The 25078-nt window shown below is 39.1% G+C and overlaps 2 protein-coding genes across 11 annotated transcripts in view; both read right to left on the bottom strand.

Moving 5' to 3' along the window:
* Window positions 1-15349, bottom strand: part of camk2d2 (calcium/calmodulin-dependent protein kinase (CaM kinase) II delta 2) — a 41324-nt gene extending 25975 nt beyond the window's left edge. For 5 of the 10 annotated variants that reach the window (XM_059338295.1, XM_059338321.1, XM_059338338.1 and 2 more), the window contains exons 1-2: window positions 14926-15346; window positions 11526-11620 (exon numbers count right to left, since the gene is read on the bottom strand). In XM_059338295.1, coding sequence (XP_059194278.1) covers window positions 11526-11620; window positions 14926-14987 — 157 coding nt within the window. In that variant the 5' untranslated portion in view covers window positions 14988-15346. Of the gene's footprint in view, window positions 1-11525; window positions 11621-14925 lie in introns of all 10 variants that reach the window. The other 5 variants (XM_059338355.1, XM_059338346.1, XM_059338363.1 and 2 more) reach the window with 3 other exon arrangements.
* A 4532-nt stretch (window positions 15350-19881) lies between these two features.
* On the bottom strand, window positions 19882-21328 carry LOC131961732 (platelet basic protein-like). The gene is made up of 4 exons (XM_059326629.1): window positions 20838-21328; window positions 20557-20698; window positions 20354-20434; window positions 19882-20224 (listed from the first exon to the last, which is right to left on the bottom strand). Exons 1-4 carry the CDS (start codon window positions 20902-20904, stop codon window positions 20212-20214), a joined length of 303 nt encoding a protein of 100 aa, XP_059182612.1. The 5' UTR covers window positions 20905-21328; the 3' UTR covers window positions 19882-20211.
* Between the last annotated feature and the right edge of the window lie 3750 nt (window positions 21329-25078).

The following is a 25078-nucleotide window of genomic DNA, read 5'->3' as shown; positions in this document are numbered from 1 at the left end:
AACATGCAAAAACATTAAAAACTGTTACAGTTAAAGGCAGAGTTATTGTTTATCATTGTTTTAAACTGGCCCATAGTTATATTTGTGTTGAGTTTGAGTGAATGTTGTAAGATGTTCCAGTTAGATGCAGAAGAAAAACTGAAAGCAGTTTTTCCAAATTCAGTATTAGTCCGTGGAACATTGAGCATTAAGCAATCGCTAGAGCGTGTTGGATAATTACTATGTGACCAGTTTAATAAAGTGCTGAAGTATGGTGGCATGCCGCCTATCAAGACTTTATAAATAAAAAATAACCACTTACTGTGAATTCTTTCTTTTTTTTTCAGTCCAAGAACAGCAGACCAACATTCATTGCAGGAAGTAATTTTGCGCATTTTTACACTGCACTTTTACTGCACTGAAATGCATGTAGTTGTACTGAGGGTCACTTCAAATGAGAAGTTGCCCATCCCTGATCTAGCTTGTGATGGGACAATCACGGACAATTTCAGAGAAATAACCTATTGGCTTTTCTACAAATGCACATGCGCGTCCCTATAGATGGTTAAAGTCTGATTCAGGGGTGAAAAGTCCTGCAGAAAAAGTTGCTATTCAAGCATTGGCAACAACTGCCTACAAACTCAACAATCAGCAACAATTTCTCTCCATCTCTCTAACAGATTAGCCTTCTACTAACCATAGGCAGAGGCTCATGAGCTCACGGTTACCATTAGCAGAAGGTTAAACTATTAAAAATGTCTCTCCATCTCTGAAAAACAATGACGTTGATGTTGAATGTTGATACATTTTATTTGATGTTCCAAAGAAACTTGGAATCATCATATTTTTATTAGTCACTAATAAATTAATCATATTACTTGGTATTGGTTAAGTGTTGCAACTGGTGCATCAACTTTTCTTATTAACTTGTTCCCCCGTAAATGTGGAAAAAAAAGCTGCTGATCACAGCATATGGTGTAATATGCTTTCTGCGGTAATCAACAACTCACTAGAATTTTAGCAGCATTTGAACAGGATTCCCAGAAAGAGAAACATTCTGTGTATTCAAGTGAAAATGAAAGATAAGTCTTCTAAAAAAAGGAGCATGAACTTTTACTAATGAATATGGAGAGTACAATGTAGATCCATAGGGAAGTGATCCTTATTGCAAAATAAGCCGCAGAAAAGTAGTCATGTCAAAATAGAAGCCATGTTCACATTAAAATTTCCCCTCAGTTTTTAGTGATTTAAGTTTGTTTGTTTGTTCGTTTGTTTGTGGAGGCTTTTTTGTTATTTGCCTTGGCTTGAAACATACCCCCATCCTGGCTTCCCTGCTGCAATCCTTTCTTTTGATCTGTACGTGCAAAACCTGAATCAAAGATTGCTGTTAGCTAATGTAGTATAATCCAATTGGCAGCCTGTCTTTATATCTGTTGTTTTTGTGGTTTGACAATCTCTTTTAAGCACTTTGTAGGCAGAAAGACAGCTCCCCTTAACTTGGGAAAAAAAGAGTATTCCAGGGACCTGTTTGCCTAGAGAGTTCGCTAACACTGTAGAGTGTTGTGTGGAAAGTTGGAGACAAATTGTCCTTACTCCGCAAATCATTGCCATCACCAGACCCAACCAAAAGAAAAAAACAGAAAGGGAAATAGAGGTGAAGGATTCACCTCTATTTCCCTTTCTGTTTTACTCCACTGCTGCTTGTTTCTCTTTCTGTCAGTTTCTGATGTGTCGCGTCTGCATCCGCACTGCAGCAGAACGTACAGCTCTGTGTGCATATGTGCGTGTTTTTTGCCTTTTTAAGCTCCTATAAGTCAGATACTTCCAGATTTAGGGACAGACAGAGAAGACAAAGGCAGACAGAAAGCAAAAGGGAAAAGAACCAAGTCAAAGACAGAAATAGAGACAGAACAAACACCTGACAGAGAAAGAGGACAACATCTGTTGCTCGAAAAATTGTGTTCACATCTTTGGTTTGTATCTTCTCTGACGACAAAGTTATGTTGGTCAACTCATTTAATTTCTGGCCTTTCTCAGGTCTCCTGGCAGGCACCAACTCCTGGTTCAAATTTATGGACAAATGTATAATTGGGATTATGTAGCTCAACTATTTCCCAGACACGACATGCAGACTCACAGTAAATGTCAACTTTTCTGTTAAAAGGTAGGTTAATTAAGTGGCTGTAATGGCAGTTTGACCTGTTGCTACAGAGGAGCACTTAGCTGAATTAATGTGACGAGGGTGACATTTGTTACTGCAGGAAAAAATAATCCAAAGGTTTGACTTCTTTTACTTTTGCTGTATTAGGAGATGTAAAGACACATTATTATCTGTTAAATTTGCGTCTGTATCAAATGCAGGGAGGCAACCTCTGAGTCTGAAAGTCAAGCAGAATGATCTTAAACCTGCATTCTTTCTCGTGGCCAGCAGGGGGCAACTCCACAGGTAGCAAAAAGTCCAAATGTAAAGAAAACTATGATAAAATGTCCCTACTTTTCTATTTTTCTATTTATTATCTCAGGAAAAAAAAAATCCTAATGAGTTTATGAGCGTGGCCACCACTGCGCCCTGTGTGTTATTGCCTTAAACCTTTGACCCTTTCACTGTGTTTTTAGTTAATGAAACTTAATTTTAACATGTTGATGCCTTAAAAATGTCTTGCTCAGCATCTGGTTGTACTGAAAGCCAGCTCTTCATTTTTAATTTTGCATGCACCTTGCTAGCTAGTGTTAACCGATAACTAACTGACCTCTTCTCCAGCTCCACCCTCTTGTCCAAATATGGTCATTTCTGGTTCCAAAAAACCAAGATGCCGACAATCAAAATGCCAAAATCTAGGCTTCATAACAGTGGTTCTTAAATCAACGGGTGACACCACGATAACTATGGTGTCTTTTTCACAGTCTATGGTTTGATTCCACAATGTAAGTGGATACACAATTTAGTTCTATATAACAATGATTTCTAGGAGAAAGTGTGTCTGTAAAGTGTACACACCAGCCAGTAATTATTGTGACAACTGTAATCTAAAGTATTAATGTTTTGTTGGTTACAGCTTCTCAAATGTACCGTCTTTAACCTCATTGTAAATGTAATACTTTTTTTTGCCAGATAAAATTGAGAATTTTGAAAAACAACCTCTGGGAACTCATGACAGACACAATTCAATGAATCCGTTTAAACAATCAATAATTTAATCGATAGTGAAAATAAACCTCCTAACCCTAGTACACACATGAATCGACCCACCACACACACACACACACACACACACACACACACACACACACCACAACAGGGTGCAGGAATTGCTCTGCACCAGTTTAATTATGAGTTTTAATTAAAAAGATGTAGTGGGGAGAATGTAACATCCTCTGCGGACAGCCGCTAAGTAGTCCTCATCCATACGGTTCAATTCTACCCCCCGCAGAACCCGAGGGTCTAATGAAACTGTTCAGGACGCTGAGACACCGTCACCCTCCGCTGGTTCCCAATAGAGGAGGAATTATGAGACTGATAACTCCCTTGCTTTCTCTTCTGGGGAGAAACAAAAGGTGCCTGGTGTCAGGGATAAAGCTGCCCCCAGAGTAGTGCCGGGAGCCTCATAACATACAGTAATGTCTGTCTTTATCTTATCCAGAGTAATGCAGCCGTGCACACATTAGACTAATATGTTAAAGTAGTTTGATCTGAGGGCGGTGGTCTGGACACATCCTGACAAGGAGGATTCACATTTTTAATCACATATATTGACACTAAAATGTAGCCCTACTGTTCAGTGAATTCCTGTACATCAACCATGTAAAAAGTGCATGGTGCTGCCGAAGAACACTGGAAGACAGGAGTATAATTCTGCTACAGAAAGAACAGTAATAAAGGCATGGGTGCTGTCTGAAAATGTTCCTTTGCTGAATAACAAAGAAAAGATCTCTAACTATGTAGCTCCCTGGTTACCACAAGAGCTGGCATAGCAACCAGTAAAGGCTGCTCAGTAAGGTGACCTATGTAACTCTCCATGCAAACTTGGAAACAGTATAAACACACAGGCTTACAATCTACTTAGAGGATTTCACATTTTCTACATCTACCAGAGTGAAATTGTGCATTTATTCACAATGCCGTCCAACAGAACATGTCTCAGCTTTCCATTCAGCTTTTTCCTTTATGTTAATGTGGGGGAAAGCAACAGCATTAATTACAGATGCATCTATTCTGAAAATTCTGAGCTGATGTTGATGTAAAATATCAAAATAGCCAATACCAATGTTTTTATGTTTTGTTTTTTTGTTGTTATTTTTCTTACCATTTATGCCATTATTAACTGATATGAAAATAGACCTTTTTATGTGAATGTGCACCAATTTTTCACCCCTCTGCAAATCTACATAGGGCTACATTCTCAAACATTAAGCTTTATTTTATATAATTAAACATTATACAAACTATATGAAATAATATAAAAATATAAACTGTATGACATTGTCAGTCAATTCTATGAATGATAACTGAGAAAATAAAGAATAAACTGGAATAAAATAGATAGCTAAACAAACATCATTACTGTTCAGTGTCAGTCAATTGCTGACATCTAAGAAAAAGAATGTTGATGATGTGATGGAAAAAAATTGGCCACTATTGTAATAAGCCCCAGATGTTTTATAGTTACTCTGTATTCCACGCCTACTGCTGTTACTGCTTGCCAGAAAAATCGGTATCTCTGCCTATTCTGCTTTTGATTTTGGCCTGCAAGATTTTGGAATATCACTGCATAGTGAAACTTGTGGAGTATACTGAAAACAAAACCTGTAATTTATAATGTTTTAGAAATAGTGTGTTTAACAAGTGTTTCTGCAACTACCCATCTCTATCTGTTTTAATTGAACGTGAAACAAAAATGCAAGGCACATTGTTATTAAGTGTGTAAGTGTGGATTTCACTGTAATGACTGTAATGAAAGTGTTTATACTCCTGTCTTAATATGGTTCTGCCGTAAAAAATAATAATGTTGGTTTTATTTTGTGTGGCTTCTGTCTATCAATGTGGTTTCTATCACTCTGTTTCACAGCTGTTTCTTGGTTCGAAGCACTTGAGACCCTACTAAAGCAATACACTGCCAAGCAATGTGTGAGGAAGGAAGAAGGTGGACAAAGACGAGAGAATCGTTACGGGGAAGAGGTAAATCAAATAGATGAAAAAACAGAGGTTGAAAAGGGCAGAGAGAGAGAGAGAGAGAGAGAGAGAGAGAGACAGGGACGACGTAAGTAGATGCAGTACTCCATAATTAAGAACGCCCTCGCTTTCTACAGAGTCGCTGTTAGTCATACTGTAGGTTCTTTCCCAGGCTGAACGATCAAGCTTTTTTGATTCAAATGCTGACATTTAAAAAATGCACAAGTTGCAATTTGGAGAACAAGTTTAAAGATGTGAACATTTTATATGGCAACTGCTCAGTTTGGCATTCAAAACTGTCACCAGGCATGTGAAATAGCTTATCTCTTACTAGGTTTTTCCAAAGCTTCCAGACACATCTAATGGCCTTTATCAGTGGACGGAGATTAGACAGCTGTCATCATGTGTCCTCAGTACTTGGCAGCTAAGTACACAACAATTGTGCAAACTCTATCTACTAAAATGGTGATGAGATGTGCCTGAAAGGTCCAAGAAATCTCGTAAGTACACCTTGATTTAGGATTCTGTTTGTTTTTTTGCTTTTTGTTCATCTTTGGCAATGTCTGACGAAATGTAGACATTGCCAAAGGTGTGGCCAGAAAAATCAACAACGAGACACCTTCTTTAATAGGGTTGTCGCAATTTCAATTCTGGATCAAAAAATCGATCAATCTCAGCTTTCAATTTCAATTATAGAAATCAGATGCAGAATCATGGAACTCGAATATTTGACTGTATGGCCTTAGAGTTGTATATTCCAGAAAAATATGGCAGTTATATCACACTTGATACCATGTATCATTTTGAAGAAGATTTTTAAAATGTAATGACAGTTGTCTGGGCTTATAGCCAATCATCTGTTGATCTTAATAGTCTAACAAGGCACAGTGTTGAAAAAAATGTCTTAAAAACAATTGAATCAAATAATGACCTTAAAATTGAAATTCTAATGAAATCATAGATTTAGAGAATTGTGACAGCCCTATTCTTTACACTAAATATGTAAAAAACACACACACACACACATAAAACATACACAAAAATAGAGGCACTCTAACAACAATGCTTCAGTCTCAGCCTCGACAGGTAAGCGTTGACTGAAACCAAAAACCAAGCTCCTTTCAAAAGATGGAACATTTTCAATACTGTGTGTGTGTGTGTGTGTGTGTGTGTGTGTGTAAGAGATAGAGACACCGAGAGTGAGAGAATGACCAAGATTTATTTTTAGCACCCAGTGAGTCATGTGATCCCCCCTTCTTCCCACTGATCCCTCCTTCCTTTCCTCCCTTCCTATCTCTCTGTCTCTCCCACAATCACAACTTCTCTCTCTCTCCTCCTTCTCCTCACATCAAAGTGAGGCGAAACAGAGTCACAGTGACACCGGAGGAACACGGGAATAAAGACCATAAGAGGAAGGAGGGAAAACAAATCTTTGTCTTGCCTAATGAGGGAATACTACATGAGGGACATTATGCAAAAAGAAAATATGCACACATCATGACATAAATATATATGTATATATATATATATATATATATATATATATATATATACAGATGTATGTGGAGGCAGATTGGCTTATACCTCAGCAACAGCTTTCAACTCTGTTACCATGACACCTCCGCATAACCAAAATAACAACAGCACTTCCCTATTACCACAGAAACTGTCCACTATGAAGGAGGGTCAGTTACGGATCATCGGATTGGAACGACATCAAGCCAGCAGACTGATAATGCAGTTTCTGCAGAAGTGATGCCACTTTATCAATATGTTAAACTTTAAAATAATTAACAACAAGAATTTAAATAAAGAAGAAATGTGAGGAAGACAATGGAAAACATCATAGATGCTATATCAAAACACATATACCTAAATCTCTTTATTCCTTCCATCTTATACAGTTAGCTCCTGTTTCTGTTAGGGATGCACTGATCCAATCCTAATATCACGTATTGGGTCAATACTGACTCAAATAGCTTCATCAGGTATCAGTGACAATGGGGCCAATCTAATTTATCTAAATTCCTGAAGACCTTTCTCCATTTTTCTCTAATAGATGGGTAAGACAAAGGCAACTTTTTTGTGTTTTCACTCCAGACCAGTTGGCCTTAATTGACATTTCTTATTTAAGAATTTGCTTTAAATTAGCTTCATAATTTAATGGAAACCTGGCTATTGAGGCACACAGCTTATTAAATAAACACTGGATCTATCAAGAGCACATGAAATGACGTATTTTTGTAGGCCAACCCGGAAGTAGCATCGCAATGGTGAGAATTTGCCTCTGGGATTTTTTTGCATTGGATTTTTGATCATCGAAGGAAATAAGCTCTGTGGCAAACACATGTTTCTGATGCTTACGCGTTTTGTTTAGTATGATAATATTTTTTTATATTTATTTAGTTTGAAGCATTAATGCAGTAGACAGAAGTAAAAAGCTAATGTTATGCTGTAGTGAATTACTAGCCACAGTCACACGACTTGAACGTCACAGCCGTTATGTTTCAGACAGCTAACCGGTGGTTTTGACAAGCTAGCCAATCTGTAGCCTAATAAATTGTTTATTAACTTAATCTGCAATAAACAAGAGTTTGCGAGAGCACTGAGAAACACGACTAGAGGTTGTAAGGGGGACTAGTGAGAGTTCTAGTCCTTGTCCGGTGTTTTTTGTCCCCGACAACCACTGTAGTCTCATTTAGCCACTTGTTAGTAATCACCTTTTTAAGGACACGTAATCACCTTTCAATCACACGTAAAAACGTCAAAATTCATATTACTCCCACAATGCAACACAATATTTAAATACCAAGACAAGTCTTTTTTGAAATTCCAAACATCTATACTGTAGTGGATTCAAACCTTCCAAATTGTTCAGACAAGCTGAAAGGGTCACATAGAAAGCAGTGAGGCACAGATACACAAACAATCATATGCACTAACACACAAACAACCACACAAACAGATGAGGGATTACAGACACACATACACAGGCACGTGCACATTTGCACACACGCCGCACATCACAAGCAAACACAAAGTGATTTGCAAAGATAGCAGACAGAGTCATAGTGACAGGACACTGACGCATGCATGAAGGGAGAGGACAAATATTCAACTGCTGTGAGGGATACGGCGCACACAAACATGCACACACTTAAATGTTGACTTTCCGTTCTCTCTTTCTTTCTGTGATTATCCGTCTCTCTCCCTCTGCTTCCTATCCTTTTCTTCCCCTCTCTCTCTTCACTGCTTCCTCTCATTCACTGGCTCATCTGCTGCTCTTAATGAAACGCTGCATAATCAGGATTGCAGATTGCAGGACTGTGACTGGTCCTATAGGCCCACCACACATGCGTGCATGCATAACCAGGAACACCACACACACACACACACACACACACACACACACACAGTGGCTTGATTTCTAGCCACCAATCCCACACAGAGTGGTGGAGTGGGGTTGGGGGGAGGTCATGATCCTGCCAGAGAGAAGGGAATCAGAGTTGCAATTCTAGGGCTTATCGCGGAAAGAGGGTAAGACCATATCTGACACGCCAGCATGCCTGGTATGTAAACCTCTACACAAACACACACACACACACACACTCACTCACTCACTCACAGAGGAAAAAGTGAGATTGAGGGAGTGTTTGTTTGTGCACATACGCAGATCCTTGTGCATATGAGGTGAGATAACCCTTTGCAGTATTTTTGGAAAATCTGTCCCAGCATGCAAGTGGTGAGACACTGATCCGTCTGCCAAGGTGTCTATTACTATCACTGCACTGAGCGAGCAGGAGGGTCAACATGGGCGGAAGAGAGACGGAAACAGGGAAAGAGCGAAGGGTCGGCGAGGGAAGAAAAGAGGCGCTGCATTAAGGGAGCAAGGAAAAGGAGAGATAAGAAACGAGACGCGGAGGAGCGAAGGGAGGGATAGATGGCGAGGTAGTAGAGGAGAAAATGTGGGGGCGGGTAGAATAACATGGTGAGAAATACGACAGCATCTTGTAAATCAAAAAAGAGAGAGAGAACAGATATGAAGGAGGACAAAAAGAAAATGCTAAATAGGTAGGAAGAGTAAATGCAAAAGAGCGGTGAACATGGAGAGGGAGGATGCTGAGGAGCTGCTAGGAAGGAATAAAGGGTAAAATACTGCAAAGAGGGGGAGGGTGTTGCTTGTTAATACACCGATACTACAACACAATAAAAACATAAATTATCATCATCACAATAAAACTATAGGCATGATAAGTGCACAATAACAGCCAAGGTCATTTCCAGTAAATTATTAAAGATTTCATTTAAGTTGGATAGCTCAGCTCACATATACAGAAGCCTGGCTACTTGTGTGGTATGACAGCAGTCATTGGTTATCACAGGCAAGCAAGCTGTGACAAAACACACCATTGGCTGAAGAGAAAGGGGAACAGCAAAAGCGCAACACACCATTGGTTAGTAATCACGAATATGCTGTTGGCGGTTCCTGGGTCACGTGTGCGCTCGCGCTCGTTTTGTGTGTGTGTGTGTGTGTGTGTGTGTGTGTGTCCCAAGCCCGAGGCAACCAGGCCAGCGGCTACAATTACAGTGACGGATGTGAAAGAACTGGGTCGGCTTCGCAAGAGATCTGCCCCTGGGACGACAAGACCAGCCAGAGCCCTGAATCAATACAGAACACATGCACACATGTGCATAAACACGCGCGCGCACGCACGCACACACACACACACACAAGGTTGTATGTGACAAACATTTACATAGAAACTAAAGGACAGAAATGAACAACACAAAAAGGATGAGAACTTGTGCCACACAGCACAAAAACTGCAAGTGGGCAAACACAACTACAGCTTTTATTTGATTATATTTGCTGTTTACTTTCTGCACGCGCAGAAAACTTAAAGGGAAATTTTGTATCTTTCAACCTATGTATTTTCAACCCTATTTTCCCACGTTATTGTGTCTAAATGACTAATTGGGGCAAGAATTATTGAAATTGGTCCAGTAATGAGCGAGGGCATAAGTGAGCGACAGTAAGTGCTTGTTTGTGGAACTGACAGGCTCAGATCTCTATTAAAAGTGTCTGACAACATCACGGAAAGCACTCTACAGAAAAATAAATTTAAAAAAATTCACTTTTCACTTTTGTTATTGTGTCAAACCAAGTCTCGCTCAAGGAGAAGTCTTATTCTAAAATCTTGCAAGGTGACTTGTTGCTGGAAGATAACAGGGTTCATGTGAGTAAAAGAGTTGGAGACAGCAGTGCCAGGAACAGTTTGCTGTGTTGGATTATAGACAGCGTAGCTTAGTGTTATTTAAAGATTTTCAATGTCATGGCTAAATATTTAGCTGGTTTGTTACGGTGTAAAAGTGAAATAGAGTTAAAGTTAAAGAAAAACTTTTATTTTATACTTTTATTTTAATTTTATTTTCTCTCTATTTTGTGTATCACAATTTCAAATCTAAATAGAGAATCAATCGACATTTGAGTTCAAATTTATTCATCAAAGGGAGGATCTGTGATTCACCTACTTTTGTTTTCTCTCCTCCCTGGACTACTTGTGAACATCTGAAGAAAAAACAAAACAAACCTACAAAGATGACAACGCATAACTTACCGAAACCCTGCAGCTGCATGTTTTGAGACACCATGGCCACTGCCAAAACCAGAGATGACAGATGAACTCCCTGAAGTCATCTGTCATGTCACAGTGTGGCAGCATTTTGCTTTCCCCATGAGTTATCTAAACAACGAACATGTCATTGACAGAAAAACTACAGCTTGTAAGCTGCAGAAGATTTACAGACAGCAGCAACCAGTGGAGACTCTCTGCATTGTCTACAATGACAAAGCCATCAGTGCTACCAAAACAAAGGTTAGAACAAGAATCAAATCGAACTCGACCTTAAATTTGAAAGTCAAATCAAATTTGGAGGATTGTGGCGCCCCTGCATAATAACAATCAGAGCTTGTTAGTGGCAAAAACAAGCACTTTTAGTGGACTGCATTCATGGTGCGCAATTACACCAAAGGATTACATTGCAGCCCATTTTGCTGCTGCCAGCTGTAGCGCTCGATACTGGACCAATTTCAAAAATTGTTGTCTCCACTGGTCACTTAGACACAACAAAAAAATAGAAAATCAGGCTCCTGGTTTAAAAATAGAGAAGTTTTCCTTTAACCTCACTCACTGACTTTCACTATCACACACACAAACATAAACTTGTTCCCTCTCTGAACCCCCAGGACAGTTTCAGGGGCAGGAATGTTCACAGCTCACCCATACGTAACACAGTGACACTTACTGCATGAGACATGTTTTGCTGCCCGTGTGTGGCGTTTGTTTCTGTACATGTTCATGCTTGTGTTTCCTACCTCTGGCAGAAAGCTTCTTGGTGTTGATGATTTTTGCAGCATATTCCTGTCCAGAGGAGATCTTCACACACCTCCTGACCACAGAGAATGCGCCTCTGAAAGAAACACACACATGATTTATTCAAAAAAGAGCTCCAAGTAACGATATATGGTGATCCACACCAGCTGATGTACTATTAGAGGGGAGTTTCAATATAGAAGCTGAGAAAAATCTGGGATTAGAATGAAAAACCTGATTCAAGTGAGCCTAAGAAAATAAACCAGATACTTCAGATCGATTGATCGATTGATTTGGAGAAAAGACTATGTTTCACTCTAAGCCTGAGGTGAAACTAAGCCTCAAAAAATAGCTCACCAGGAATAGTGTAGGGGGTTATATTTCCAAACCTGCTTTATAAAACATAATTTCCTGAAAATAAGCCAGATTTATTTAAATAAACCTGATTTAATTGATAATGTTGCTTCATGAAACTACTCTAAAATAGTATTTGCAAACATGGTTGAGCAAAAATGCAGTTTTACAGTCTCATTTCAACATGAAACTGCACAAAAGCATGGATTCAGTATCTTTGCAGCTTCTCTCAAAAGCACACTCACACCCCCGTACCTACAGTACACTCTGTCCTCATCTCTACACAAGACCATCAGCACCAACAAACGTGCCTACCAGCCTGCTATTGTTAAGCCATGTGTTGTTCTAGTGTTTCAGGCACATGTATGAAGATCAAAAAACTAGGTCAGCTATATTTGAGGGAGGAGAAGAGCAGAGTGCTGCATCTCTCATCTCTAAATGCAGCCATGGAGATGTCCGCCTGCCTCAGCTCCGCTCAGCTCTGCAGCCACGCATGCAGGCCGCTTTGCTATTCAACCTCCATCTCTGCCTGTGACGCCTTTTCTTTCAAATAGAATCTGTTCTCATCCTGTCTAGCTTCAGACAACATCAGAGATATCACAAACACTTAGACACACTTGAATGCAGACACTAGAGAGACAAAGCAGAGAATACTCATTACCTCAAATGAACCCAATTCTTTCACTTACTGTACTTCTTATGGCTGACAACTGATGTGTTTGGTTATTGTGGTTAAATCAGGGTGATGATATGGGAAATAATGGAAGATGTGTGCCTATGTAATCACTGCTGAGTACATAGCATGATGTGTGCCATGAACATGTTATCTAACATGTTCTAGAGTGAGCAGCTTGCCGCTAAATCTTAACTCTAATTTATAGAGGATTTGGTAAAGAAAAAGGTCCAAGCATTACATGTTATGTAAGAATTTTACTAGACTATCCTGCATGGTTGGGTAGCATGGCAATGTGAAGTGCACATGCTAACTGTGGTTGTTAATTGAATGCGCTGCTACATGCAGTGGTGGAATGTCACTCAAGTACCTTACTTAAGTGAAATTTTAGGGTAGTTGTACTTTACTGGAGTATTTTTCTTTTCATGCCGCTGTCTATTTCAGCTCCATTACATTTCAAAAAGAAAATATTTTACTATTTACTTCACCACACTTTCATCCTACAGCTTTAGTTACTTTACAAATTGTGATTGTTGCCAGTTGGTTAGCTAGTGTTACTTTTTGATAATTGTTTAATTCATTTTTCATACAAAACATTTCATGGTTTCAACTTCTTAAATGTGAAGATTTGTTGTTTTTCCTTTCATTTGTTTTAATATTTTTAATGTATTTTTCAATAACTTTGAGGCATTTCTCACTATTTTCTGTTTTTTTACATAACCAAACAATCAGTCAATTGATGGAGAAAATAATCGGCAGATTCATATGTAATTAAAACAATCATTAGATACAGTCCAATACAAAATAGTTAAAAATGAGCTCCACCCCAATCAATAGTTAAAATCTGCTTTTATATTAATGCATAACTAATATTAATCTAATTATATAATATATAATGGGAGGACACTAAAATGCAGCATCTTTCTTCACTTTCTTTTACTATGAATATTTACTTCTGATTTTATTTTATTTTTTTAAATCAAAAGAAGAACATATTTTTGTAAAGGATTGCAAAGATGAGGTTTATGGGTAATCAAAGGTCACCTTAGCTCAGAAACTTACAAGCCAAAGCATCATCACTTTCAGGACGTTGGTTTTAAAATGTTGATAGAGTTTGAATGCTGTATTTACGGACTTGCAAACACATGGTCCTATAATGGCTGAGTATATTTGTAACCTTTCCAACATTTTCCAGCAAATATCTGTTAGAACAATAATCTCTGGATAACTGAAATAACAACAGTATCCATTTTTTTTTTTTTTTTGGGGGGGGGGGGGGGGGGGGGTTCTATTGTATTACGACCAGCTACTCTACTGTATGTCTGTGTGGGGGGAAATGGTGCACTCACACAGTAAAAGGATCAGGTGAGTTAAAAGCTACTATAAAAGCAATATGGCTGCATTATTAATGACAGATGGTGTAAGATGAACACAGCATAGGATCATAAAAGCAGAGGGGTCCAAGGTTGATTTCTTCTTCCTCACTAGAAACAGGCTTTCACCAGGAGGGTGATGAGAGACCAGCTCCTCCAGTTAGAATGCTAAGTGGGAGACACTGGGAGAACATTTTATCTCTCTGCTCTGGCTGCAGATATCTGGGACTTTGTACACTGTGTACACTGACCAGACCACGGGGGTGCTGGGCAGACTGCAGGTCATGACCACACAATGCGCGTCCATGAGCGCGCGCACGCACAGAGACGGAGGTACGTGGACCGCTCCGTCTCCCTGTGTCTGTCAGGGGTGAGGAAATCCCTGCCTGTGTCTGATAATTGACCGCAGCTCGGTGCTTGGCTGGGGAATGTGCCATCGCCAACTACCACGGTCTGCTGTCGCATTACCGAGTGTGTATTTCTGTCACGCGGGGAGGAGGAGATGGGGGAGGAGGAGGAGGAGGATTTGGGGGGAGAGGGAGGGGGTGTGTGGGCTACCAAATCTCACCATTTCAAACACCCCGATTCATTTTACCCCGGTTCAGTTAACAACACGGGTGCTCCTCGCCCTCCTGTGGCACCCCAAAGGTCGAAATGCAACATCAGTGGCTGCACAAGGATGGAGGCGAATGACGACACGCTCGGCTCGACATCTATCGTGAGCATAAAAACGTAAGCAGGGCTTCATATGAGGGATTAAAACAAATAGGATGCCACAGTGCACAGGCCTGCATGGATACATGATAGCGTATTTAGCCCCCCCTGCATCACAGGTTTCACGGCTACACTATCAGCAGCGCGCGCACATGTACACGCACGCTCACACATACACATACACACAGCCCGGAATCCGCGTCCCTAAGCCAAGCGGCCCATTACATAACAGGCTGACATTTCATACAGAGATGATGCCAGATGATTAAAAAAAACATGCTCGCTTACTTCCCCAGCTCCTCGAACAGCTGATATTCATCGGTAAATCTCGTGCAGATCGTTAACGCCATCCTGAAGCAGGTGCCAAAGGGGTGTGCGGAGACGCGGATAAGGTGCACTCACAAACAGTATCCACCACACTCAGTCGTCAACACCGCCCGGTTTTTGTCCTGGACCCTGCAAGCCAAACTGAGGGATTCATGCACAGCTGAAGCGCATCGGCGGGAGCTCTGGTGGGATGGTTTCTGCGGCAAAGACACTGCCTGCGCGAGCGTTTCCGTCTGGTTCAGGGGGAGCTTCTGGCGTTGTTTTGCTTGTTGCTCGGGTTTCTTCACATGCGGCGGCTTGTCACAGCTCGTAGACGCAGCATTTTGTGTGCATTTCGTTATCTGTGGTGTGTGTCCGTCCAGCGCTCAGTGTCGTCTCTCTGCGCGCATCAGACGCCGCACTACCGCACCTACCCCCGGCTGTGCGCTCAGTCCCGCCCCTTTGCCTGCATCCTCACCAGACAAATAACAAACAAATACTAATACTAATCCTAAAGAACAACAACAATAATATTAATAATAATAACGGCATTATTTTCAATATCAGTGCCATAGGTAGATGTACATTTGTAATGCACCTTTAATGTAGCAACAATTCTAAAAAGACGTTTATTTATAACGTTAATTTACCAAGAAAACACTGAGCTCTGGTGCTGGGGGTAAAAATATCATTATTTAATAAGTAATTGCTAAGTAGAGGATGGAACTGTTGTAGCAAACTGTATTTATGATTTTAAAGTTTATTATATTTTTTCTTGGAATATGTTCATGTCATGTAAAAGTAAAGCTGGTACTTATTTAGTTGGTTATCACACAAGAATTGAGAAAACAACAACAACAACAACAACAACAACAACAACAACAATGTAGCTAATTTTGTTCATGAAGCTGTATTATTCAACCCTATGTCACCAACCATGTCCTGTGCGGCTCTGGAGGAAGTTTGTAAAGTCCGAAAAAATAACCCTGGTGATGTTGACCTATTGATTAATCTCCTATGTGGTGTTTTAAAGGTCATGTCTAATTAACGCGCTGCTTCATTTTAGACCATTCTTATTTAAATCTGTCTCACGCGAGTAGGGGAGAGTGGGGTCACTTGTACCAATACTGCTGTCCATTCCTCAATAATACTTGAACAGTGATGAAAATATTTTGATCCCTGAACAGATACATTTGTCTGTTAACAGTTTCTGAATGTTTTTAGAGCCCAACCCAACACAAAAGGCACAATTTTGTCAAAAGTTCAAGAAGTGCAGTTTCCCTAAAGTACACCTGGAACACCTTGTTCTTGGATTCATTCATTCATTATCCGTAACCACTTTACTGAAGTCGGACTGCAGGGGCAGGGGGGAAAAAAATCCAAGTGTATTATATTTTCATAAATTACTCAGATGTGGAATTAGGCTGTCTCTCTGTCCCAAGTCTTAATTTCAATGGTGCCATCATCTAAATTGCCTACTTAATTGGCTAGCTAGCACAGCCTATAACTTTTTTTTTTAAATGCATGGTGCATGTCAGCTGTGCAAAAAAAAAAATTAACCTGTTAGCTACCTGTCTAGCTGATCTGTGCGCGTCTGTGTGTGTGTGTGTGTGTGTGTGTGTGTGTGTGTGTGTGTGTGTGTGCGTGTGTGTGTGTGTGTGTGAGTGTCTAGGGCATATCTGCTGACCGTTAGTCAGACTGACCTCAGATTTTGTATGTGGCTTGCGCATGGCACGAAATAGTGCATCCTCGATTTTGAAGATTTTTGAATTTGTTTTTCAAAATATCATCATTATTTACATAGGACGTGTTGTGGCATTGCACTGTTTCCGATCAGACACCTTTGAGGGGAGCTCCTCCCTATTGTGTGATAGGCCTACACCTGGTAATACATATCACTCTGGATTTCCACGCCTGACTTATCTCATCTGTAAGTCTATTTAGCCTACCTATCTTTCAGTTTTAAAGTGCACTACAAGTTTCGGTTTTACAATAATATTCAAATAGTTTCCAGCGAATATCAATATCAGTGCGTACCTTATCAAAAATAAGTGTTTTATGTACTTAATCTCCCACTGTACGAATACATACTTCATATAACTTAACTTATTTTAAGAAATGCATGCTGCATGGGGGGGGGGGGGGGGGGGGGGGGGGGGTTGTAATGTGCAAATTTTGTTATTCGCAATTTGCATGCTAATCGGAGATTTAGCTTTTCTTTTTTGCCCTGGATGCTAATCTTATATTAAAATTATGAGATGAACAGTTGTGATGGCCCATCCAGTGTCTGGACAGGAGAAATCTGTCAGACTGGGAGACAGACTGACTTATCTTTTTTTTTTTGCCCACCCCCACCCCCCATCAAAATAAGGTAAATAATCAAATAAAAAGTGAGGGGTGTTCCATCAACGTGGATTAATATAAGGAAAAGCCTGGCTTAATATGATGAGCCTCGCTAATTTAAGTGAGAGATGCGTTCCATCCAAGTGGTTTGTGTGATTCCCGCTCAGTAACCATGGTAACTTACACCACTGAACTAGACTGCTCCGGGGCATGCTAATATATATAATATATATAATATATAAGAAAGGCTAGATGGCTCGGGGCGGAGTCACCAGTGTCCGTATACGGCGGCCATCTTACCACAGTGTACCATTCTGGTACGCTCTATGGTAGCTGTTGGAAGGTGAGTTATCAGCATAATGAAAAATAGTTTTTGTTTATTACAAACCTTAATAACGTGGATATGAGTCAGGATGCTTGGATATGTTGAAATTGCGGCTTTTGTTTGAGAAAAAAATACTTAATCGTGCAGTACAGTTGTTTCACGGCTATTAGACTGCTATTATTTTGAACACTACTGTATATGCTGATTAGCAAATCAGCAGACAGACAGACAAACAGACAGACAATCAAGGAGGTAGCCTGACCAATGGGGGATTTTTTTGTAAATGCCATTTATATGTGTGTGTGTGTGTGTGTGTGTGTGTGTGTGTGTGTGTGTAAGTGTGCGTGTACTTTGTATTTATAAGTGCTTGTATATACGTGTGGATATTTCAAGGAGAAAAGGAGGTGTTTTAAAAGTTCTGTGGAATAGGGATCAGGCATTTGTAGAGGTGAATTTTTTTAATAAATGTAGACCAAGTTTTGTTGAACCGGGGTATATTGTGATTAATTGATGCTGACATTTTTTTCCAATGCGATTTGATCTATTAACAAATTCTTCCAGTGTGTGATGTTCAGTTTATTTCTTGTTTTCCACTTTAGGAGGATTGTTTTCTTGGCGACAGCTGGGGCTGTTTATTCACTTCTTATGTTACATCTCCCACTATAGGAATACATACTTCTAACGGGCATTGCACTAGTAATTAAGAAATTGAGGATACACTGATTTTATAGCTATGATGATCACAAATTCTGCTGCTGACAGAAAAATCTCTCATGCCCCCAGTAATCCCTAACATCTAAATGGCTTCCATTTGAGTAAACATATACTCAGTAACTTCATGTTGGTTTTATTCAACAAATTCCTTTTTCTTGTTTATGTCTGCTTTTTGTTGATTTCTAACAAGTATAAACAAGTATAAACAATGAAGTTTCAACCACTCAGTGTAATTCCCCTACAGACTGCTAACACATCAACGACCAGAAAATAAACTTTTTAACAATATCTATTTTGTATGTGGCATAACTAAAAACAGTGTGGTGGAAGTAGTAAAATAACAAAAGAGAGAAAATTTTACTGGTCTTTAGATTTACAATTTGAAAAACAATTTGAAGAAGAGTAAAAAGGTATCCACTTTGAGGATGAAAGTGGAGAAGGGGTGGCTTTAAAACTGTAGTTTTCAATGATAGTTTATAAAGAAACCATTGTCTTTGCTGTTGCAGCATCATGTTTGTGATAAGATCTGCAGGGTTTGAAGGTGGATGCAAACACAATAAAAAGGGCCTGTGACTCATGGTTCTGTGTAAGTTTACTGACGTGCCGACTGAGTTTATTGGTGCAATTAAAAAGCACAAATAATCAATCATTGTCCGATTACAGTGGTCTGCACAACCTCAAACAATAAACTTTATTTGTCCACGTGAGAATAGACTCAGGGTAAGGCCACATGGGAAGATAGTGAGGTTACTGTAAACAACAGACCATTTCCACTTCTCATAAGGAAGTTACAGTTTTTCCAGGAAACACTTCATGTTAAAACAAAAGGGTTTGACTTGATAGAAAATTACATTATTACTTGCGTGTTTGTAAAATAGTTGTTAAAATTGTATGCATAACAATTCTTATGGTAAATGGTAAATGGACCTGCACTTATATAGCGCTTTCCTAGCCGATTTGCGACCAATCAAAGCGCTTTACACTACAGACTGCACTCATTCACCCTTTCACACACACATTCATACTGGTGGCAGAGGCTACCTTAAACGGTCCCATCTGCCACCATTGGGAATTCATTCTCACACCAATGAACGCAGCATCGGGAGCAATTTGGGGTTCAGTATCTTGCTCAAGGATACTTCAACATGTAGGCTGCCATGGTCAGCCAACCCTGGTGGGCAACCCGCTCTACCAACTGAGCCACAGCCACCCATAATAGTATTATAGTATAAGACTTAATTTCATTTTTTAGATTGAGAACATGTTTCCTTTATTTTGTAGTGCTTTTATTGTATTGTACCAACTGTGCATATTATGGTCATTTCTAATCCATTATGTATTGATTTAAGGAATATTCTAAAAGGAGATCAGCTACTAGAGTTAAAACTCACCTCATGACTACATCCTTGAAAGGAATATGATGCACAAGAGACAAATTAATAAAATGTAAAAAGAAAAAGAAAAAATAAGAAAAAACAATGAAATTTCATTTTAAATACATTTATTCAAAAGTTTTTCAACAGAGCTAAACAGCTGAATCCAAATACATTATTGTTACATTAATACAAAAATAAATATTTTGAACACATAAGTTATAGGTAACAATAATGCACATCTACAAACTCAGGAGCAGCCAAGTGTAGATTTGGCGAAAAACATACAAAAATGACATACACCAACAATAGACTTGCTGATAAATAATGTGTTTGATACAAACACACAAAGGCTCAGGGGGTACAGTCTGTTGTCATTTTTCAACACTAGATCAGGACATTAGGCAGTCTTCAGGTATTAAAAGGAGACAAGTGTGATGACAAGAAATACTGTTCGGTACTTTTGCTTCTTTAAACGGCTCAGACTCATGAAGCACATCCATCTTGGTCTGTTCAGCGTGATTTCCTGCAAAGAAAAGAAATAGAAAATAATTATTTTGGGCATAAAAAGTGAACTTTTCTGTTACATTATCCAGGTAAATATGAGACTATTGTGTTTGAATGCCCTTGCATAGTGTGATTGCATTGTACTTACATGATCCTTAAAATGATTTTCTTCACCCAGGGAGCCTTGGGGTCCAGGCACACCTTTTGACCACCGTTTTTCAGAGTGGCACTGCAATACCAAGTGAGAAATAGAGATGTCAGAACAAGACGGTGAAGCCCAAAAGTGACAATGTCAAAGTGCCAACGTCATCACTATCTTGATGGGATGGAGGCTTTTAAATGAGGTCTTACATGATCTCAGTCTTGTCGCAGTGAGAGTTTGCCTCAATCAGCTCCACCTTCTCGATGTGGCGAACGATGTGTCTGCTCTCTGTCTGGATGCAGTGGCAGTGCTGCTCCACTCCCAGGCTTCTCCGATCTCTCAGACTCATACCTGTTAGGAGACAGGTGTCAAATGTGGTCACAAAGTGCAACAAATGTGCAGCAAATCCAAAACTGAAAAAACAGCAACTTGATCAACAGCATCAATGCTATTCAATTATTGAATGGCAAAAATAAGAAAGAAATCTTACCTTCAGTGACAGCCAGGAAGGCTAGGATCACCACAATAGAATAGGCAATGGTTCTGCTGCTCATCATTTTTTCCTTTCACAAATTCTGCAACGGTGTAAACTGGAGATTAAAAATGCCGTTCAAAAAGTCGTCTGATGAAGCCTGAAAGCTTTTTATTCTGTTGATTTCTTCTTCTGCTCAGTTCACTCTCATCTACTTTCCTTTTCTCAGTTCAGCTGCTTCCTTGCTGTGCTGTTTGAATCTAGTGCTGAAGAGGAGAGTCTGTACCTTTTATAGCCGTCTCCTGGAAATGACTCATTTCCCTAAGTTCGGTTGTTGCGCAATATGGGCTGCTTTGCGGGAATTTTTCATTATGTGTGTCTGAGTGACAACTCTGATTTATCAAGGGCATAGGGCCAACATTTTTCCCTCATGCAGACTAATCATTCGGAAAAAAACAGTGACTAGAAGTTTTGCAAATCAATTGATGTGACAAGAGTGCTTGAGAGAATTCTTTTGTATATTACACATGGTTGTTAACAGTGTGTTTCACCACTGCTCACATGAAGCTTATCTACTGATCACTCAACAACTGATTCATAGGCGCCATGTGATCAAATTGATAATTGCAGCTGACGAATGTAACACTCATGTAACATTTCTTCTCAGGAAGGGGAAATATACACACCTGGGCAGCTACTAAAACACAACAGTATTACATTTCCAAACATGCAGTGCCATGTTCATTGCTGTTAAAGTTGAAAAGCTTCACAGAAGTTTTTTTTGGTATTTAGAAAGAATCAGAGAGAAAAGTGCTGCCGAATTTTAAGAGTAAAATGTAGTTGAATAATACAGCTGAAACTAATTAACACTAAATGTAATCACAAAGAGACACTTTACATTTTTTAAACACTGTTCATGCATCTTATGAATATGCCTTGCATATGAAAAGCACATTATTGCAAGGCAACTATGACACTCATCTCAAAGTCATATATGTTGGCTCATGCGTTTGACATTCCTAAAGAAGCAGCAGGTAATGAGCCAAAACATTTCATGGGACAGAAGCCTGACGCAACTCCCAACATGCTCAAACACATCTGGCCGTACGTCACTGCAGTCACACTCACAAAGCAGAAGGAAGTATGGAGTAACTGCTGATTAGGGGGCTAATCCTGCGGTTTGGACATACTAACTCTTTTATTGTTGCCTCACTTAAACAATGCGTGCTCATTAAAAGTTTTTGCATACATGACAAAGTGATGTCAATTAAGAGTCAAACGATTTCTAGTTGAATTATTTATTTATTGAACAGGAACTAGTCTAAATCTCAGAAAGGTTGGAGTGCATTGGAGGAGAAAGTAGTTAGAACCTTTACTTAAGTAAAAGTACTAAAACCACACATGGGAAATACTCCACCAAAAGCGAAGCACTTGCAGTCAAACCTCACTTTAGCAAAAGAATGTAAGTATATCAGCAAAATGTAAATGTGCACCATGCAGCGAATGGTTCCTGTCTGTATTTGACAACATTATATATGATATTTCCGGGTTAATATTACTGCTGCAAGAGTATGTTGCATTGTCACTGCTTTAAAGTTGTGTTCATTTCAACCTTTATATACTGTTGCCAGTGTTGTGGAGTCGTGAACTACATGTAATTAAACTAGTACTTTGAATACAGTTTGCATAGCTTGCTGGTATTCAACTAATTTCATATTTGAACAGTGATTCAAGTAGTTCAATTACTTTTTTGGCATTTTTGTGTAGTTACCGGCTGAAAATTAATGAAATTAATGATTATGCCAGTACTTCAGTAAATAGGTAAATTCCACCAAAGCCGGAAAGTTACAATCAGATCTCATGTAGAATAACACGTGTCCTGATGTGGTGATTTTTGCCTTGGCTACAGAAATAGAAACAAGATGTGAATGTAACACGTGAACTTCACTGGAAAGTTTTTGATTTATCACTTTAATTGTTGTGGTTAAAGCCATTGCATTGGGTGACATAAGCAGCACCTGACCAACATATGTTAGGAGACATATGATCTTTTTTCTATCTATTGGTTTTCCCCCAAAATTTACTCTGTGGTGTTGGTGGCGGAATGCTAATATTATATGATTTTTTCGACTGGAAAATAATAATGAAGAGAATAGTAATGACAGAGGTGTTTCAAATGTGTTCATTAATGGAATTTCATTTATGGAATTGACAAATATAAACACTTTGATTCCTATCACTGATATTTAAGATTTCATTTTGTAGTGCAGGATCTCACACACACACACACACACACACACAATAGAGGAAACAGTTTCTGTAGATTCATGGGATCATAGAGGAAGTATGATGAAATTTTCTTTCACAGCATGACCGCATCGGATGTTTGGATATTTCAAATTTCCCCTTAACTGCAGCAAACACTTTCCTCGTTGCGGATGTGAAAAACATCTAAATCTGGTAAACATGTTTAAGGGGGATCACAGCAAAAAGAGGGCAATATCAGTTCAGACAATCCTAATCCAAAAAATGGTCATATAGATCGCCCGTACAAGCAGCTTATTACAAACAATATTTATGTTTTATGTAGGGCGGTCACCTCTAGTGGCTATAGTAATTATTATGGGAGCAAGAAAGGAAGTTAGGTGATGTACTATAAAGAGCGATACAGTCCGCATAGGGAGGAGATGGGATCTGGTTACCTATATTATTTTACTTTTTGTATGTAATTAGGTTAGTTCACAACCACATCACTTAACATAACTGAGGGGGTCCACTGTCAAACTGAAGTGGAATGAGTCTCTGTTTATGGATAGTTTTCTTTTAATTGCAATTTGAAATTAGATGGAGATTTTGTAGGCCGTTCTACCACATTGGAACCGTACTGACTGTATTTTCCGAACTGGGGGGTGGCTTGAGATCCGTGTATCTTGAATAAAAGTTTGTTTGATTATCTAAGTCATATAATGAAAACTGAAAAAGGAGGTCCGGAGTCGGAAACAGGGACCGCTCCCCTTCAAAGTAAGAGTGGCAGGGTCTGAAGTGTACTGGCTGTTTGGCGATGTTTTGATTTCAATTTTTGTTATTATAACTAGAAAACTAAAATTAAATCACGTTTTAAATATAGTCTATCCCCCTCTGACCCTGATGAATCAAAATGTCTTGTATTTAAATTTTTACGTTTGTATTTTAAAACAAAAATCTAATTACCACTCATTTGTTTTTTAATATCCTTTTGTGAACCGAAAATCCAATGACCAAAAGATACACGGACCGCTTGACCCCAGTTCATCTTCTGAGGTTGTGGGTATGGCAAATTCGCCGTTCTGGGGAGAGATGTGACAAAATGCCCATTTCTTTTTTTCATTTTCTGTTTGTCTTATTTCCCATCTTCTTATGTTAATGGGGAAATGGAAAATAAAAAGGAGAAATGACAATCAATTCATATTTTACAGGCATATTTTGAATAAAACAATCATATTTTTCACTTGAAAAAACAATGGAATAAAAAATACAATATGAAGTCAATACTGTTTTTTCGTTTTTCGTGTTTTGATTTCCAAACGGATATGGATTGAACGGAAGATACACGGATTAGACAGTCATGGTTCCGAGACAATGTGTCATTTTTGTTTAAGAAAGTCTTAGCATGTCATCAATGTGCAATATCAAAGTCAGCGATACACCTAATCTCATATTGGCACAAGTGGGTTTAGATCCTAGAGAATACTAAACAGAGTGGGAAAAAAAGTTTTATGTGCATTCTAGCACTGGTCTTGTGCTTAAGCAACACTTCAGCACTGATATAGCTAATGATATGCATTAAGGTGTTGCATTGCAATCCATAACATATAAATGAGTATAGTGTGATTGAGTATAATGCTGCACGTTTAGGGAGTGGTGGCTCTTTCTTGAATGAAATTCTGCCTGATAACAATTACTATCCCTGCCTTATCATATAGAGTTCACAAACCAAACATTGTCACATGCACACAAACCACTACACACTGATACTGACTCCTTGAGTTAACAAGGACGAAAACAGGAGCTGGGAAAATCAGGAATGAATCATGAACTTCTCACCACTCTTGTTTTTTTCTTTGTGTGCGAGAAGTAAGCTGATAGGTATGCTGGAGCGTTACTGCGCAGTTTAAGCCTAAGCATGCTCCATTGTAAAATGTTAACAATAGCAAACAATGAGTTTCAGCTGAACCACTGTAGGGTTGGATTGTTGATAAAATCATATATAGCATGAGGAA

The sequence above is a fragment of the Centropristis striata genome, chromosome 1 (genome assembly GCF_030273125.1).
Source record: "Centropristis striata isolate RG_2023a ecotype Rhode Island chromosome 1, C.striata_1.0, whole genome shotgun sequence".
Classification (NCBI taxonomy): Eukaryota; Metazoa; Chordata; class Actinopteri; order Perciformes; family Serranidae; genus Centropristis; species Centropristis striata.
This window is presented reverse-complemented; position numbering and strand designations above follow the sequence as displayed.